At 42.4% G+C, this 19,714-nt stretch overlaps 1 protein-coding gene across 2 annotated transcripts; it reads right to left on the reverse strand.

Annotated features, from left to right (window-relative positions):
* Nucleotides 1-3,592: 3,592 nt before the first annotated feature.
* LOC133473526 (oocyte zinc finger protein XlCOF6-like) lies at nt 3,593-19,330 on the reverse strand. Of its 2 annotated transcripts, XM_061765198.1 has the most exons (4): nt 18,827-19,330; nt 18,250-18,406; nt 15,766-15,813; nt 3,593-7,727 (listed from the first exon to the last, which is right to left on the reverse strand). In XM_061765198.1, exons 2-4 carry the CDS (start codon nt 18,374-18,376, stop codon nt 5,317-5,319), a joined length of 2,586 nt encoding a protein of 861 aa, XP_061621182.1. In that variant the 5' UTR covers nt 18,377-18,406; nt 18,827-19,330; the 3' UTR covers nt 3,593-5,316. The 2 variants fall into 2 exon arrangements, with proteins under 2 accessions (XP_061621182.1, XP_061621184.1); XM_061765200.1 differs by lacking the exon at nt 15,766-15,813 and having other exon boundaries at nt 3,595-7,727.
* Nucleotides 19,331-19,714: the final 384 nt, after the last annotated feature.

The raw sequence follows: 19,714 nt of genomic DNA on the forward strand, positions 1-19,714 counted from the left end.
CGTGTTAAACCAGAAATGCCATTGAAAACTTCAAAGAAAGGTGGACAAATTTTAATGATTAACAACATAACTACTGATGATTGGTTCCTTGTTGTCACAGGAGTTTCAGGACAAAATAACAATTGGTTACTATTGATGGAACAAGCAGCAAATGTAGCGAGAAAAGATTGTGTTGTTTGCATGGGTCCCAGGCCTTTGTTGCGCATAGTTTCGGCACAATTATCACAAAATTGTATTATTCCATTACAACAAGCTGGCAATTTTTTGACTTGAGTTTGTTGTCACATTTCTGTGGGGCCAATTATGTATTACTCGTGCACTCGCTGTAGTTGTCCCGCCATGCTGCAGTATTTGCATATACTGGCCACTCATGCCAGATTAGCATCTGCTCCGTTTGCACACTGATTGAGGAGCATCTGCAACATCTGCACAACCATTGTCCCAGATTATCGCACTACTCGTCACTTTAAACCGCATACACTCCTTGAAGTCTCAGCGCCCTTTGCACAACGGTCATTGCACCGGACTATTGCGATATTAGTCATTCAAACTGCTGCTAGAGGACTGCATCTTTTTGCACAATTGTTTTTTGTCAATGTCTTTATGTCTCCAAAGTGTTCTGTAAATTGACTGTCTGTTGTACTAGAGCGGCTCCAACTACCGGAGACAAATTCCTTGTGTGTTTTGGACATACTTGACAAAAAAGAGATTTATCCTGGCAGAGGCAAAATTATCCAACATAAAACATACATGGTGTTCCTCGTGGGGTTCCTAATCAATACAAATTAGCTGACCAAGTTGCAGGAGGATTTGAATACTTCATATGCTGTTGGTGTACGATTAATAAAAATGTTGATGGGATAAACTATATCCACTTCAATGTACAGAGATTAGGAAATTGGACTCAGAGTGGGTTGGAAGCTGTGCACGAGCAGCTCAAGGACGTTCCAAGGCCGCATAGCTGTCGACATGCTCCTCGCAAGAGAGGGAGGTGTTTGCGGTATGTTATGAGAACAAACAATACTGCTTCAGATGGCAGCTTGACCAGAGCCATCGATGGTCTACGGACCCTCAATCAACACTCCTTGTGGGACAGCTGAATGGACGTTTTTGGTAAATATAAAACCCTAATTTCACCAATATTGATATCAATTGCTGTTTTTGCAGCCATTCTGACATTGTGTGGATGTTGTTGTATCCCATGCATTCGGGCATTAATCAGTAAATTAATCACCACAGCCATAACCCACATGAAGAACCGTATGGAGCTGATGTATCCATTACTGTATGATGATAATGATGAAAATGATGATTTTGCTTTAACTGATTTGTTTCCTGATGCAGATGATTACGATGTTTAAACTACAACATTCATGTATGACAAGTTTACTCTGAGTGTAAATGTATTTGTTTCATAAAAATTATTCTACAGTTAAAAATCGAAATGAAGTGACTGTGGGATGGTATGAGAATTTGTGCAAATACATGATAAACAGGAGGGAAATGTTAAATATATTTTAGAAGTTATCATTCAGCGGCATGGTGGCCGACTGGTTAGAGCGTCAGCCTCACAGTTCTGAGGACCCTGGTTCAATCCCTGGCCCCGCCTGTGTGGAGTTTGCATGTTCTCCCCGTGCCTGCGTGGGTTTTCTCCGGGTACTCCGGTTTCCTCCCACATCCCAAAAACATGCATTAATTGGAGACTCTAAATTGCCCGTAGGCATGACTGTGAGTGCGAATGGTTGTTTGTTCGTATGTGCCCTGCGATTGGCTGGCAACCAGTTCAGGGTGTACCCCGCCTCCTGCCCGATGACAGCTGGGATAGGCTCCAGCACGCCCGCGACCCTAGTGAGGAGAAGTGGCTCAGAAAATGGATGGATGGATGGAAGTTATCATTCATTTGCTTAGCTTGCATTAGTATTATGGACGATTTTAGATGTCTCGTTTTCAAAAAGATGACTCAGCATCATCCGATGGAAGGGCGCCTGGACCAAGGACGTGATCGGATGTGGTCGGGGACGTGACAGGTGTTGGTCCAATGTTTTGTGTTGTGTCTTATTGTTTAGAACATTATGTCTGGGAAAAACCCTCCTATTTTCAAATATATGCAGGAGCGACGGGAGAGATTGGTTAGAGCGTGTTCAGAGACTGTGATCTGAACAATCTCCCATACGCCCTCCTCATGAGAAAAAGAAACCAGTGTCTTCATTCCTTTTGTGTCTATTTTTTATAATGTTGGGTAAGATAAGTCCAACACTTACTAAATTTTGCTTGTGTACATGTATTTTGATAGATATTTATTGAGAATCACAGTCCAGTTAAAGACAACAAGGTTTTTAGAGGGGAGTGACAAACTAAAAAAAAAGAAGAGAGTGAAAGGATAACTAAATAATATAGGAAAAGAAGACAAACAAGACAAAGCACGAGCTGCAAACATGACGAGGAAAGGAAATCATTATATACAGAGAACAATGTCTCAAAAGTATTCTCTGTCAATTGACTGTCTGTTGTCGTACTCGAGCAAGTATCGGAGACAAATTCCTTGTGTGTTTTTGACATACTTGGCAAATAAAGATTCGGATTCTGATGGCACATTAGATATGAGTGTTTTATGGGGCAGTAGTGTTGCATCCTATGTGTAAAACTAGAACTTTATTGCTTTGTGGGATAAGTTATCGTGACCCCTTTGGAAGTAAAACTTAATTCCTTTGGCGCATCCATTCGACACGCCCACAGCGTCGTTGAGCTGAGAGGTTTATTCAAATTTTGAAGCCTGATTTTATATTCTTAGCAATTTGTTTTATTCATTCAAATTTGGCAGGCTTGTAAACATTATCCTTCTCTGTGGTGTGTCGAATTTACATGCCATTTTTTGGCTTCGTGCCACTCTAAAAGCATTTCAGCTCTTTTCAGTGGAGAAAATGGATTTGAGATACAAGTAAATTGAGTTCCTCTTACTGTTGGAAGCATATTTTATTATGATCACATACACCGCACAGTTTCGAGTTTACCGCGAAAGGTCACTGCTTCTTGGCAGTCGAGTTCAATCAATCATTCATTTATTTGATATGGACATCACTAAATTATTGGAAAACAAGACATGCATTACTTTGTGGATTTTGGTACCAGTGCTCATTTGGAACATTCGTCACGGGAGGTTTTTAGAAAAGACAGACAACACGATGATGAATGTGGAAGATAAAATACGCAAATATAGATTTTTGTAAATCCGTATGATATTCTTTACTTTTGATATTAAACTAACAATTTCAAAGAAAGCTTCTTGATCACTGCGATTTCCACCAGCACACCTTGTGTTTATTAGGCCAATACTTAGAAGAGAATCTTTGACCACAAACTGAACAAGCAAAAGCTTTCTCTCCAGTGTCTTCTCATGTGTCGTTTGCTCTTACAAACGAATGTTTTCCCACACTGAAAACATTTCCATCGTCAGTGTGACATGTCATAACAGCTTTGGACTTTTTATCATCATCATCGTCATCAGAGCAAGGAGAGTGTGATGTCATGTCGTCACTATCTGGGAGTGGAGCTAAGAGGCCGTCTGCTTGTGATCCTCCACAGTGCCCCAGCTTTGCAGTTTTTCCACTTAGGCCTCGTCGCTTGGGCCGCATTTGCTTTAAGTTGAGAGCATTTTGTTTTTGGAAGGTTCCCAATGGATTAAAGACATTCAATTATTTTTAATGGGGGAAATGGATTTGACATACAAGCAAATTGAGTCACACTCACTGTTTTAAGAAGTGTATTTTATTAAAGATCACAAATAAACGTTAGTTTACCACCAAAAGTCAAATTTTCTTTCCAGTCTTATGTCAATCAATCATTCACTTATTTGATATTGTAATCACGAAAACATTGGACAAAATGCATGCATTGCTAAAAGGAAGTATGGTTCTTAATGCTCCAAAGTTCACAAACAAGTTTGTTTTATGTATTTTTTGCTCAAGAAAATTAAATTGGCAGTCATTTCCAATATCAATACATTTTGGAGCAATTGGTGAATAACGAATTCTCCTTGGAACGCCCCTTTCTCACCACCAAAATCGAAGATTGGAAAGTACTGGCATAGCTGGTGTGGGGAAAAAGCAATGTACTAACCGATGAAATGGCAGTAATTGGTCATATTTTAAACATCGTAGCTGTCAGGTGCAATCCCGTCACCTTCAAAATGACAAATTTTCAGGAAATTTAAAAAAGAAAAAAAAATACAGCTTGCTTGAGTTTGCAAACACCGCTTTGTTCAAGCTGGTATTATATCTTTAATTGCGGTCATATAGCATTGCACCACATGAACAACAGCTAGTACCCCAAAATTATGTTGAATCACTAATTTAATTTGCTGATCATCATACAAACAGAGCAGGCGAGTGCCACATCCTTGCAGGCCTCATGCATGAACACAATAAAAGCAGATTAATATCCAAAAACTGTCAACAATCATCACCCAAATTTATGCGGACATCTTTACTCTTGGCAGCTTCAACCTCTGAAAATATTCCAACAATCAGTCCAATTTTTTAGATTTTATGGATCGGATAAGATCAAATCAGATCAGCTGCAGTTTCGGGACATGACGTAACACGTTCGGGCGGGAGACCGTCGTCATGGGTCATCTGACGGTACGACAGCCAGCCAAAGTCCACAAAATGCCGTCTTTGTGATCAATACATACATTTGATCTATACTTACATACGCACATGTACATTTGTTCAACTCAAAATTGAGCTGACGTATGAGTAAATAAATCTGCAAGCATTACTTGACGTGGGATGACGTGGTTGTCGTCTTTCCTCGAGGAAGCATTTAATTTTTTTAAACAACAAAATTTCCAAACATTTTTTACGATCACTATCTTCGCTCATTATTGTCTTCTTATTATCATTATTGTCCCAGACTTTCAATATGGGCAAAAATTACACCATGGAAAACATAGAAGTTCAATGAGGAAATGTCATCGGCTCTTGCTTGTTACGTGTCAGGCTGTGACAGGCTGACATGTGGGCGGGCCAACATCTGGCTGAAAATCAAATATTTCATCAGTAAAGGATTCTAAAATTACTACAGAATCTATTTTGGAGGGAATTTTTTCTGCAGACATCATTTATGAGTCCAGCACGATAGTATAAGTTCCCATGTTCAGACCATTAACTAGTCCCTTGAAAGTATTTTGGCACCAATGTTAATTCTTCACACTCGCGGGGCTTTTAGAAAATATATGGACAACAAGAAGCTAGATAACAATAAAAGCTGGTACACAGAATACAAGAATGTAGATTTTGTTAAGCAGTAACATAATAATTACTTTTTAGATTCAACATTTACATTTTCATTAAAAGAATCTTGATCACTTCTATTCTCACCAGCACACTTGTGCGTCTTAGCCTGATACTTATAAGAGAATCTTTGCCCACAAACTGAGCAGGAAAAAGGTTTCTCACCAGTGTGGGTTCTTGTGTGTCTTTTTAAATCTCCCTTTACAGAAAATCTTTGGCCACAAACTGAGCAGGAAAAAGGTTTCTCACCAGTGTGGGTTCTTGTGTGTCTTTTTAAATCTCCCTTCACAGAAAATCTTTGACCACAAACTGAGCAGGAAAAAGGTTTCTCACCAGTGTGCGTTCTTGTGTGTCTTTTTAAGTGTTGCTTCTGAGAGAATCTTTGACCACAATCGGAGCAAGAAAAAGGTTTCTCACCAGTGTGTGTTCTTGTGTGTCTTTTTAAGTGTTGCTTCTGAGAGAATCTTTGGCCACAATCTGAGCAGGAAAAATTTTTCTCACCAGTGTGCGTTCTTGTGTGTCTTTTTAAGTTTTCCTTCTGAGAGAATCTTTGGCCACAATCTGAGCAGGAAAAGGGTTTCTCACCAGTGTGGGTTCTCGTGTGGATTTTCAAGGTTTCCTTATGAGTGAATCTTTGATCACAAACTGAGCAGGAAAAAGGTTTATCACCAGTGTGAGTTCTTGTGTGTATTTTTAAATGTCTTTTCACAGGAAATTTTTGACCGCAAACTGTGCATGAAAAAGGTTTCTCACCAGTGTGGGTCCTGGTGTGCATTTTCAATGTTCCCTTCTGAGTGAATCTTTGACCACAAACTGAGCAAGAAAAAGGCTTCACACCAGTGTGTGTTCTTGTGTGACTTGTCAAAGGTCCCTTTCGAGAGAATCTTTGACCACAAACTGAGCAGGAAAAGGGTTTATCACCAGTGTGGGTTCTCGTGTGTTTTTTCAAGCTTCCCTTCTCAGAGAATCTTTGATCACAAACAGAGCAGGTAAAAGGTTTCTCACCAGTGTGGGTTCGTGTGTGTATTTTTAAACCTTCCTTCTTCGCGAATCTTTTACCACACACTGAGCAGTGAAAAGGTTTCTCACCAGTGTGGGTTCTTGTGTGTATTTTTAGGTGTTCCTTCTTATAGAATCTTCGGCCACAGTCTAAGCAGACAAAAGGGTTCTCACCAGTGTGGGTTCTCATGTGTATTTTCAAGGTTCCCTTATGAGTGAATCTTCGGCCACAAACTGTGCAGGAAAAAGGCTTCTCACCAGTGTGGGTGCGTGTGTGTATTTTTAAACCTTCCTTCTGAGTGAATATTTTACCACACACTGAGCAGTGAAAAGGTTTCTCACCAGTATGGGTTCTTGTGTGTATTTTTAAGTGTTCCTTCTTATAGAATCTTTGGCCACACTCTAAGCAGACAAAAGGGTTCTCACCAGTGTGGATTCTCATGTGTATTTTCAAGGTTCCCTTATGAGTGAATCTTCGGCCACAAACTGTGCAGGAAAAAGGTTTCTCACCAGTGTGGGTTCTGGTGTGTATTTTTACGCTTCCCTTCCGAGTGAATCTTTGACCACAAACTAAGCAGACAAAAGGTTTCTCACCAGTGTGGGTTCTTGTGTGTCTTTTTAAATCTCCCTTCATAGAAAATCTTTGACCACAAACTGTGCAGAAAAAAGGTTTCTCACCAGTGTGAGTTCTTGTGTGTATTTTTAAATATCTCTCCACGGAAAATCTTTGACCACAAACTGTGCAGAAAAAAGGTTTCTCACCAGTGTGAGTTCTTGTGTGTATTTTTAAATATCTCTCCACAGAAAATCTTTGGCCACAAACTGTGCAGGAAAAAGGTTTCTCACCATTGTGTGTTCTTGTGTGTATTTTTAAGCTTCCCTTCATAGAGAATCTTTGGTCACAATCTGAGCAGGAAAATGGGTTTTCCCCAGTGTGTGTTCTCACATGTTGTTTAAAAGTGCTCTTATTATCAAATGTTTTCCCACACTGAGAACATTTCCATCCTTTGTTGTCAGTCTGAAATGTCATATCAATTTCAGACTGTCCATCATCATCATCATGAGTAGAGTACGACATCATGACGTCACAATCTGATAGTGGACCTAAGAGCCCGTCTGCTTGTGATCCTCCACAGTGGTCTCCATCAGCTTCTGTTGTCATGTGTTGACTTGAGCTGCTGCTTAGAGACTCTACCCCTCTGCTCTCCACACTTTGACCTTCATCTTCACTTTTCAAAGGGACACCAGTCGATGGAAACTTGGTGATGTCCTCCTCCTTTTCCTGTCTGATGTGGTGGTGCAGTTCTTTTTCCTCTTTTTTAATTGAAATGGGCTCCTCTTCCTCTTTGATGTGGTGGACCTCTTTGTCCTTCACTTCCTCTTTAATGTGAGGGGGCTCTGGCTCCTCCCACTCAGTACGAAGATCTTCAGTGATGTCTGCAAGACACAAAAAGACAAACACACATAGTTTGCTGAATCTTTTCTCATGTTCGGGACTAATGTTGTGTATTATGCAGGGATCTCCTTTGATGTGCGTATCGCGTCTCAGATGCCCAAAAATTAGCAGTGGCGCATAAAGTACGATCAATCTGCATCTTCGGACAGGCCTAAACACATTTAATATACTGAGAGAGAACAAGAGCAATAGATAACATAAAAATATTGGACAAACAGTATAAAAAAATAGGGTAACACCTGTTATAAAACTCTGCAATATTGCGGGACCGTGAAGCAAGAACCTTGATATAGCGCCGGATTACTGCATCTGTATTCCGTGATGAGTTCCAGGGACTCATTGTTTCCATGACATGTCCATCCCAGGAGTCACATCGTCTCAGGTTAATATGAAAGCAAGATGAGTTTGATATGTTGGAAATAATAAAATTGGGCAGGTCAACAACAACCACCACGTGAAAAAGTGTAAAATAATGAAGTTCGTAAAAACACAAGTAACAATAAAGGTAATACAATGGACACCTGCATATTCCCGATTTTGGCACTTTTTTGGTATTGTTTCTTTGTGACAGTGTCCTCTTGTAAACATAATTTCGGCAACCGTGGCCAAGAAGTACCAAGAACCACCCACCCCCAACATTCCCCGGACCCACAGTTGTGCTGTCCTTGAGCAAGACACCAATACTCCGAACTGTTTAAAGGTCAGAGGAAAAAGATTTTAAAATGTTTCTGGATCACTCTAGAACCCTTTTCCAGACCACCACTGCCATTGCGAAGTGATTATATAGCAGATATACATCAGTTAAATTAATAAATATGATGCAGAATGCGCCTACTGCGTTTTGCATCCCACGCCTTCCGGTCTTCGTCTCTTTCCGGCACTGTGACGTCACACAAGCCAAACATCCTGTTCATTCGGCGTTGTGTGCTATTGTTCCATGCTGTTGTTCCCTTCCTTGTATATTTATTGTCGTATGATTTAACAATGTCACGATGGTTTATTGTGTGGCATTTGGTTGTACAAATGGTTCAGGCAGTGGCAAGAGATTTGTTATTTTTTTGGGCTTTCCAAGTGAAAAAGTAATATGTGACCAGTGGATATCCAAAGTCAATCGACAGGGGAAGAAACGTGCTCAGCTATGGGTGCCTAGCAAGCATTCCAAACTGTGCTGATCACTTCGAACTGGCGTGTTTTGAGAAGCATTGGATACAGAGGCAGAACCTGAAACTAGCTGCGGTGCCAACTATTTTTCCCACGGACATCGGGACCTCAACCAGCAGCAACAGAACTAAATCTCGCTGCCGCCACTGTGCAGCAGCGAAGCGGCGCAAACAAGAGGTGAGCATTTCCTTGTATATACCTACGACTCTATTATGGTAACTATGCACTAGGGGAAAAAAAGACCCACGCAGTACTTTTCAGTACGGTTGTCTGTACTTTTGCCTGTATGACAAGTCAACAGACACACGGCAAAGACTTTCTGTGCGGCGTGTTATAACGCAACTTGAGCGAGGGGCACACAATATATAGGAATACTGCATCCGATGTAAAAGCTTGTGCCGTGTCACTGAAACATATATGAATATATAATAGGTATAGTCGTGCTAAAAAATATTGGCACTGTTGTGGTGGCATTATTTCAAGCCATGAGTGTATAAAAAGACATGCTTTTGACATAGCATCACATGGAGCCAGTGGCCACTCTCTTTTTCTGTTGTACAGCTACTACTTGGCTGCTCATCGTCACCACTGTCTGATCGGCTTAAACATGTACGCTTTGACGATGCCAAGTTGAGTTGGGTGCTCCTGGACGTCAAAATCCTCCTCCTCCACATAGCTCAACATATTGCTCGCCATTGCGTATAGTGTGTTTTGCAATTGTAACGTCACTTCTGTTAACCCATGGGGTGGATAGAGTAACCACACCCCGGTGCGTCGGGTATGTTCGGAGAAGACTCGATATGCGTCATAAAAACCTTGTTTTTAGCTCAGCTATGGTTGAAAACTTGCTGTTACGTGCATGTATTACATAACAAATATGAATTTTAACTGACCCCATAACATCTTTGTCATCTGACCTTTAAGTTGCCCTCTGCTTGAGCGTGTGCCACGAACAAGTGCGTGTGTTTGCTGTATCCACAAATGTGATGGGTAAAATGCAGAGGAAAAAACTTGTATATGTTCACGATTAATAAAGATTGTGATTTTTTTTGGGGGGGGGAGGGGGGTTAATCCTTGGTCAGTCACGGAAAGACTTGCCTATTCTCATTTTTCAGTGACGTGACAAGAAGTGTTCAGTGTTTTTTTAAATACGTTTTTATGTCAAAATACAAAATGCGGTCTGTATACAACATGTAGCCTCTCTTAACCAAACTTCCAATGAAAGTCAGAAGGCTCTTTTCTGTGTCTTTGGTGGGGGAGCAGAAGTAAATACAAACGTACAGAGAAAAATAATTTTACAAAGCCTCACCGCATTCATCCCAACATCATTCTTTCAAACGTTTGTGAGGGAGACTGTACGTGGTCACTGCATTTGTTTATAGCTTGTTATGAACCCTGTATTCAACTTGTGATTTGAGGGAATATCACATAATGTAAATGTGTAACTATATCACATTGTACAGTTTACTTTCCTTGTATTTGCTTTTATTTTGATTTGGTATACTCACTTTCAATCAGCCCCTCTGAATAATTTTAACTGACAAAATACAGACAACTTGTTCCTTTTTATTACATTTTTGTTTAATTTATTCAATACCATGTCTTGGCACTTTTCTAATTTACTGTCATATAATGACAGTTTTATTGAAAGAATGACAAGTCAGAAGAAATATCAAGTTTAGTAATATGCTAACCGAGTTACTCAAGTAGAGTTCCAAGTCAACGAAAACCTGATGCTCCAAGTGAAATTATTATGTGGTTTCTCGCATAGATTCAGCCTGGATAATTTTACTTGGAGTGGGTTGCTGTCAGCAGCTTCAACAGCGTACAACATTTATGAAATAAATCTTGGGGTGTATCCCGATTCTGGCCAATGACGGAGGATTGTTAACCTGACATGCGCAAAAAAAAATGTGTGCAGCGATCTTCTTCTTTTCCTTTTGGCTTGGCTTTAGGGGTCGCCACAGCGCGTCATCCTTTTCCATGTAAGCCTATCTCCTGCATCCTCCTCTCGAACACCAACTGCCATCATGTCTTCCCTCACGACATCCATCAACCTTCTCTTTGGTCTTCCTCTAGCTCTCTTGCCTGACAGCTCCATCCTCATCATCCTTCTACCAATATAATCACTATTTCTCCTCTGGACGTGTCCAAACCATTGAAGTCTGCTCTCTCTAACTTTGTCTCCAAAACATCGAACCTTGGCTGTCTCTCTGATGAGCTCATTTCTAATTTTATCCAACCTGGTCACTCCGAGAGCGAACCTCAACATCTTCATTTCCGCCACCTCCAACTCTGCTTCCTGTTGTCTCCTGAGACCTTCCTCCACCCGTTCCAACCTGCTTAGACCCGTTTCTTCACTTCCTGACCACACTCACCATTGCTCTGGACGGTTGACCCCAAGTATTTAAAGTCCTCCACCTTTGCTATCTCTTCTCCCTGTAGCCTCACTCTCCCCCCACCACCCCTCTCATTCATGCACATATATTCTGTTTTACTTCAGCTAATCTTCATTCCTCTTCTTTCCAGTGCATGCCTCCATCTTTCTAACTGTTCTTCCAGCTGCTCCCTGCTTGCACTGCAGATCACAATGTCATCTGCAAACATCATGGTCCACAGGGATTCCAGTCTAACCTCATCTGTTAGCCTATCCATCACCACTGCAAAAAGGAAGAGGCTCAGGGCTGATCCCTGATGCAGTCCCACGCCCACCTTAAATTCGTCTGTCACACCTACAGCACACCTCACCACTGTTCTGCTGCCCTCGTACATGTCCTGTATTATTCTAACATACTTCTCTGCCACTCCAGACTTCCGCATGCAGTACCACAGTTCCTCTCTGGGTACTCTGTCATAGGCTTTCTCTAGATCTACAAAGACACAATGTAGCTCCTTCTGACCTTCTCTGTACTTTTCCATCAACATCCTCAAGGCAAATAATGCATCTGTGGTACTCTTTTTAGGCATGAAACCATACTGTTGCTCGCAAATACTCACTTCCGTCCTTAGTCTAGCCTCCAGTACTCTTTCCCATAACTTCATTGTGTGGTTCATTAACTTTATTCCTCTATAGTTGCCACAGCTCTGCACATCACCTTTGTTCTTAAAAATGGGCACCAGTACACTTTTCCTCCATTCCTCAGGCATCTTCTCACGCACTAGAATTCTATTGAACAAGCTGGTCAAAAACGCCACAGCCACCTCTCCTAGATGCTTCCATACCTCCACAGGAATGTCATCAGGACCAACTGCCTTTCAATTTTTCATCCTCTTTAATGCCTTTCTAACTTCCCCCTTACTAATCATTGCCACTTCCTGGTCCACCACACTTGCCTCTTCTACTCTCCCTTCTCTCTCATTTTCCTCATTCATCAACTCCTCGAAGTATTCTTTCCATCTATCGAGCACACTGCTGGCACCAGTCAACATATTTCCATCTCTATCCTTAATCACCCTAACCTGCTGCACATCCTTCCCATCTCTATCCCTCTGTCTAGCCAGCCTAGATAGATCCTTTTCTCCTTCTTTAGTGTCCAACCATACATGTCATCATATGCCTCTTGTTTGGCCTTTGCCACCTCTACCTTTGCCCTGTGTTGCATCTCAATACATTGAAAATCTCCTCAGTCCTCTTGGTGTCCCACTTCTTCTTAGCCAACCTTTTTCCTTGTATGATTTCCTGTACTGTGGGGTTCCACCACCAAGTCTCCTTCTCTCATTTCCTGCCAGAAGATACACCAAGTACTCTCCTGCCTGCCTCTCTGATCACCTTGGCTGCAGTGGTCCAGTCTTCTGGAAGCTCCTCCCATCCACCGAGAGCCTGTCTCACCTCTTCCCAAAAAGCTGCACAACACTCGTCCTGTCTCAGCTTCCATCACATGGTTCTCGTCTCTGCCTTTGTCTTCCTAATCTTCCTCCCCACCACCAGAGTCATTTTACACACCACCATCCTATGCTGTGTAGCCACACTCTCCCCTACCATTACCTTACAGTTGGTAACCTCCTTCAGATTACATTGTCTGCACAAAATGTAATCCACCTGCGTGCTTCTCCCTCCGCTCTTGTAGGTCACCCTATGTTCGTGCCTCTTCTTGAAAAAAGTGTTCACTACAGCCATTTGCATCCTTGTTGCAAAGTCTACCACCATCTGTCCCTCCAAGTTCCTTTCCTGGATGCCGTACTTACCCATCACTTCTTCATCACCCCTATTACCTTCACCAACATGTCCATTACAATCTGCACCAATTACGACTCTCTCTCTGTCTGGGATGCTCAGAACTACTTCGTCTAGCTCCTTCCAGAATTTCTCTTTCCCCTCTAGGTCACATCCTACCTGTGGGGCATAGCCACTAATCACATTACACATAACACCCTCAATTTCAAATTTCGGCCTCATCACTCGATCTGTTACTCTTTTCACCTCCAAGACATTCTTAGCCAACTCTTCTTTTAAAATAACCCCGACTCCATTTCTCTTCCCATCTACACCATGGTAAAATAATTTAAACCCTTCCCATAAACTTCTACCCTTACTGCCTTTCCACCTAGTCTCCTGGACACACAATATATCAACCTTTCTCCTGATCATCATGTCAACCAACTCCCGAGATTTTCCTGTCATAGTCCCAACATTCAAAGTCCCCACATTCAGTTCTAGGCTCTGTGCGTTCCTCTTCTCTTTCTGACGAAGAACCCGCTTTCCACCTCTTCTTCTTCGACTTCGACCCACAGTAGCTGAATTTCCAACGGTGCCCCGCAGGTTGACGCCGCCGCTGGCGGACGTTGTTAACCCGGGCCACGACCGATCCGGTATGGAATTCTTTGGATGAATGCTCATATTTGTTTGGCAAGGTTTTAAGCTGGATGCCCTTCCTGACGCAACCCTCTGCATTTATCCGGGCTTAGGACCGGCCTACAGTTTGCACTGACTTGTGCCCCCCATAGGGCTGAATTAATGGTTCAATCGATCTAAGGGGATAAAACTCAAAACATTTGGGGTAAAAAGTAAGACTGTAGGGCTGGGCGATAAGGCACTTTTTATTTTCTTGATAGTGGCATCTGGTAAAATAAAAAAAGATTGAGGAATACATACACTAGATTACTCAGGCATGCAACTAAACTTTTTATAGTGTACAAATATAAATATCTGTTGTGACAAAAATATTAGCAAAATTCCTCAAATGTAAAAAAATGTATTCCAAAAAATACCCTAAAAAGTATTTTATATGATGTGAGACCAAATTAATACAGGTTGACACAGACTATGGAGGCCAAACAAAGTTTGTCTAAGTCAGGTTCCTGTACTACATCCACTGCAGATCTACTTCTTTCCAAATTAATACTGCATTGAAGGCTTGACAGAGTACACCCATCACTACTTTACCACACTAAAACATAATTCATCAAAACTTGGTCCGGGTAAACTTGTCTTGATGCATTTTGAATCTTCCCAAGCTAGTTTAGCCTAGCTTAGCTTGCTAGCCGTACACAAAGAGAGACATGTGTTTGCAAAACATTTGTAAGCAAAGATCAAGTGTGAGGATAAAGTGTTGTGATTGTTGTGTGAAATATGTGCAAGTACGACAGCAAAGTACGTGGAGGGGTAGCTCACTTAACTCGCGCTCAGTCACTCTGCACTCAAATTGACTAACTTGAGCCAACGTTCCAGCTGAAATGTTCCTTTGTCCTTTCATCTTTGCTGATGTCACAACCGCCAATCAACAGGCCCCACCCTTAACGGCCCACATTCAAGACTTGAGACATTACACTGTACACAATAGAACAAGTAATAAGAGGGGAACTGCTTAGAACCTGAGCCGTGAGGCATGCTGGGTCGCCGTCAACTTCATTGATGCTACAATACGTTGACAAGACGATGGGATGGAACATTACTTGGGAAGGCCGCTCAAGAAGATGAAACAAGAAACCCCCGCCAAAAAAAAATAAATAAATAAAACATGCAAGCTCTAACTGCACAGACACAGAAAAAGCTCCACTTGTCTGTCTTCCTCATGGCTCTGCACTGTGATTAGCCAGGCTAGCTAGCTAGCTAGCTAACGTCACTAGTTGCCAGATTATTACATCCAATAACACATACAAAACAGCAGCGCGGCAAAAGACTGTGTCACGTGGCCATCTCTGCGGCTCTGCACTGTGATTAGCCAGGCTAGCCAGCTACCTTGCTAGCATCACTAATCATCGCGTCACTGAGTCACTAAACATTGCCTGACTGGAAAAGCCAGCATCTGTGATGGCATGGGGCTGTGTTAGTGCCAATGGCATGGGTAACTTACACATCTATGAAGGCACCATTAATGCTGAAAGGTACATACAGGTTTTGGAGAAATATATGCTGCCATCCAAGCAACGTCTTTTTCATGGACGCCCCTGCTTATTTCAGCAAGACAATGCCAAACCACATTCTGTACGTGTTACAACAGCGTGGCTTCGTAGCTGGAGCTGATCCCTGCTATCTTAGGGCGAGAGGCAGGGTACACCCTGAACTGGTCGCCAGCCAATCGCAGAGCATATGGAAACAAACAAACATTCACACACACATTCACACCTGCGAGCAATTTAGAGTCTTCAATCAACCTGCCACACATTTTTTGGGGACGTGGGAGGAAACCGGAGTTCCCAGAGGAAACCCACGCAAACTCCACACAGGCGAGGCTGGGATTTGAACCCCAAACCTCAGAACTGTGAGACAGATGTGCTAACCAGTCGTCCACCATGCCACCTACTGTAGATATACTTATTTCCAAATTAGTTCTGCATTGAAAGCTTGACAGACATCCATCACTATTTTACCGTACTAAAACATCATCAAATATTGGTGCCCAGGTAAACTTGTCTCACTGCATTTTGAATCTTCCCAAGATAGTGTATCCTCGCTTAGCTTGATAGCTGCAAACAAAGAGAGACATTTGGTTGACAGATTATTACGTTTAATAACACATACAAAACTGCACCACACCATATATATACTCCATTTATAATAACTGTTAGTACCCACTATTATTTGTTGCCCACACCAAAAACGGGTGAGATAGATGATGAAATGATAGAACCTTTTCATTGTACAAGTGCGTGTTTGCAATGAAATGTTGTTTAACTCATTCCCTGCCAATGCCGTCCAAAGACGTCATTCAGAATCCATCTGTTCCCTGCCAATGCCGTCTAAAGACGTCAATGGGTTTTTTTTTTTTAACAGGGATGAGCGGTGGAGGGTCTTGTGCAGTTTATGTGTGATCGTCAAGCCTCTGGATAACGGCGCTGATGAATGGCACACTGTAGAGGGCACCACTGCCTTTAGCTGAACGTACCTTGCTCAGAGGAAGAAGAAGAAGGGGTAGGGGTAAAAGAGACAATGAGAACACATAGTGTATAGTGCAAAGATAATGGCGGAAAAGAGAGAAGACTGGAAATTTATTGCGCCAAGGCAAGAAAAATATTCCTGCAACCGCCAGGAATGACGCCTTAGATCGTGCAAGAGAATAAAGGATGACGGGCTATACATATGGATAGATGCTTTCGGGCGCTTGGGATCCGGAATCGGCGGCACGGTGGGCGACTGGTTAGCGCGTCTGCCTCACAGTTCTGTGGACCAGGGTTCAATCCCCGGCCCCACCTGTGTGGAGTTTGCATGTTCTCCCCGTGCCTGCGTGGGTTTTCTCCGGGCACTCCGATTTCCTCCCACATCCCAAAAACATGCATGCTAGGTTAATTGACAATTCTAAATTGCCCGTAGGTGTGAATGTGAGTGCGAATGGTTGTTTGTTTATGTGTGCCCTGCGATTGGCTGGCAACCAGTTCAAAGTGTACCCCGCCTCCTGCCCGATGATAGCTGGGATAGGCACAAGCACGCCTGCAACCCTCGTGAGGAGAAGCGGCTCAGAAAATGGATGGATGGATGGATGGGATCCGGAATCGTCACATAGTGAACTCCCTCTGGATAGCTAGCCGAGCTTCATCCCGAGCTTCCTCCGATGAAGACCGACGAAGGTAACTCGTTTGCAGCTAGCGTTAACTACATTTAGTGAGCAAACAGGCTCCTTCAATCCTTGTTACATAAAAACTATAATTTAGTCCCACTAATTCACATGACAGGCCTGACTTTGGTGTGGGCAGCGTGGGTTCAGTTCCCACTCAGTGACGGCGTGAATGTGAGTGCAAATGGTTGTCCGTGTCTATATTTGCCCTGCGACTTACTGGCGACCAGTTCAGGGTGTCCACCTTTCCCCCAAAGTCAGCTGGGATAGGCTCCAGCGTCCCGCCATCCTTACCAGGATAAGTGGTGTTGAAAATGGATGGCTGGACGGACAGTTCACATTACAATGTAACATCTGTTGCCAGTACTGATTTGAATTTTCCAATTTCAGCTCGTCCATTTTGGAGGAAATCAAGACCCGTGAGTCGAATGTCTTTTAGGATTGTGACTGAAATGTTTTGTTCATTTTTTACCCTTGCAAAACATGTTATCAGTAAAAAGCATTCTCTAGTAATCCTATGTATTTTTTTAAACTTACAGGTTATGCATCCAGCAGACGTTCGACTCCCATTCCAGTATGCAGTGCAGACAAAAAAAGGTAATTGAAAGCTTTTTTTTCCTCCATGTCCCACAACAGCAATTTCAACAATGTATTTTTATACTGATATTTATGTTTCTAAACTGCACAGGTTGTGCTTTGAGCAGAAATAGGGACTGGTTTCAAGGACAATGACAACCACAAGATCCCATTCACTGCCACCAAAAAATAAAATCCGGGAGTGGATAAAATTTATCTAGATTTTAGGTGCAAGGTAAAAAAAAAAAAACCTGGACTATAGAGCAAAAGGTAGAGGAGGAGAATTACGAGGGAGAAAGTGCATGTATGGGAGCCCCATGTGTTCATGCATTTTTGTCTAATGTAAATTCTGAACATAATTATTTTTCTCTTCAGATGTTTGAGGTTTTCACAAAAGAATAAAAATATTGGTGTCAAAGTCATTGTTCTGCTTGTCTCTGCTTTCACAAAAAGGCTGCCTCATTGATCCTCTGTTTTTCTCAGTTTTTTTCCTCCAGAAACAGATTTGGCTGAAAGTCACCTATATTTGACTGCTGATTACTAAAGAACAATATAAGGTATAGACAAACGTTTTTTTTTTACTGATGAAAGAAGAGTCTGATCTTTCTTTTGGTGGTTTTGCAGTTTACATCGTCATAGTACACAATATTCTGTCTTGGGTTCCCTGCTCAGGAAACGGCTGGCAGTGAATGAGTTAAATGCTTCATCAAACGGAGACTGTAAATAAACACAGGAATAGCAATACAATTAGAATGCATGCAACAAGTGAACCAACCTGCTCTGCGTGGCACAGTTTGAGGTTGCAGATTGAACACAGCGTCCAGTAGTTGACGTTGTGGCTCCTTCTCCTCTTTTGGGCCCCAAAGTTCCTCCTCGTACTCTGCTGTCCTTCTTGCACACATTTTCGCACGACGATCACAACAGTTGCCGCTCTACGTTGGAGGGATGAGAAAAGCAAGTGCAAATTGAACATGCGAAACAATTAAACAAAGATTAAGATTTGGACATTGTGAGTTAAACAGTACGCAAAGCACCAAAGTCAACAAAAGGAAACTGTAAAACGGAATTATGTATTGGAAGAGATAACAGAGATGTAGAAGGCAGCTAATTTTAGACTTCAGGAGAAACAATGATGAAACATGATAGACATTATTCAACAAAAGGATCCAGAATCCAGATGAAGATAATAATAACAAATAACGATTTAGAAAATAATTGTATGATGATATTATTTTAGTATCTCAGAAAAAGCTTACAGAATGTACTAGTTAGTGTGTGTGTGTGTGTTATTTTCACTCCATTTAAGTGTTAGCATTAGATACTAGTAGGTGGCGGAAAGAAGAACACTTTACCTCACGCTTGATCTCTGCTTAGCGAAGTGTTGATCACAAACGTGTCTCTTTGTTCGCAAGCTAAACTAAGCTAAGCTAGGCCGAGCAGCTTCAACGTGCACGAGATGACTCCAACCGGACACGAAGATTGCACGAATGATGTTTTCGTCCACTAAAGTCGTGATCGGGGGGTCAAGCCGACTGGTTAGAGCGTCAGCCTCACAGTTCTGATGACCGGGGTTCAATCCCCAACCCCGCCTGTGTGGAGTTTGCATGTTCTCCCCGTGCCTGCGTGGGTTTTCTCCGGGCACTCCGGTTTCCTCCCACATCCCAAAAACATGCATTAATTGGAGACTCTAAATTGCCCGGCGGTGTGACTGTGAGTGCAAATGGTTGTTTATTTGTATGTGCCCTGCGATTGGCTGGCAACCAGTTCAGGGTGTACCCCGCCTCCTGCCCGATGATAGCTGGGATAGGCTCCAGCACGCCCGCGACCCTCGTAAGGAGAAGCAGCTCAGAAAATGGATGGATGGATGGCTGACGCACGATCGTCCCTGCTCCCGCCTGGCGAGAAGGGAAAGGAGATGAATTACCCATGATCCTTTACGGCAGAAACATTTAAAGCCACAGGCCACCGACTCGAGCCAAATGAAATCAAGCAAGCCGCCCCTAATTTTGTTCAAACTCGGCATTACGGTAATTTACCGCCAACGAGCGGCGAAAAGCCACCTTCAAAATAAAATAAAATATATTCAGTATGGCACCACCAGATGACCCCCCCCCCCCCCCCCCCCAAAAAAAACCGTTTTCACTTCACATTTTATTGTTGTTGACCTGACTATTATTATTATTTGCAATTAATCTTATCTCATTTGGCTCCCCAAATAACCTTGAGGGCTTTTCCACCAA

The sequence above is a fragment of the Phyllopteryx taeniolatus genome, unplaced genomic scaffold (genome assembly GCF_024500385.1).
Source record: "Phyllopteryx taeniolatus isolate TA_2022b unplaced genomic scaffold, UOR_Ptae_1.2 contig_28, whole genome shotgun sequence".
Taxonomy (NCBI): Eukaryota; Metazoa; Chordata; class Actinopteri; order Syngnathiformes; family Syngnathidae; genus Phyllopteryx; species Phyllopteryx taeniolatus.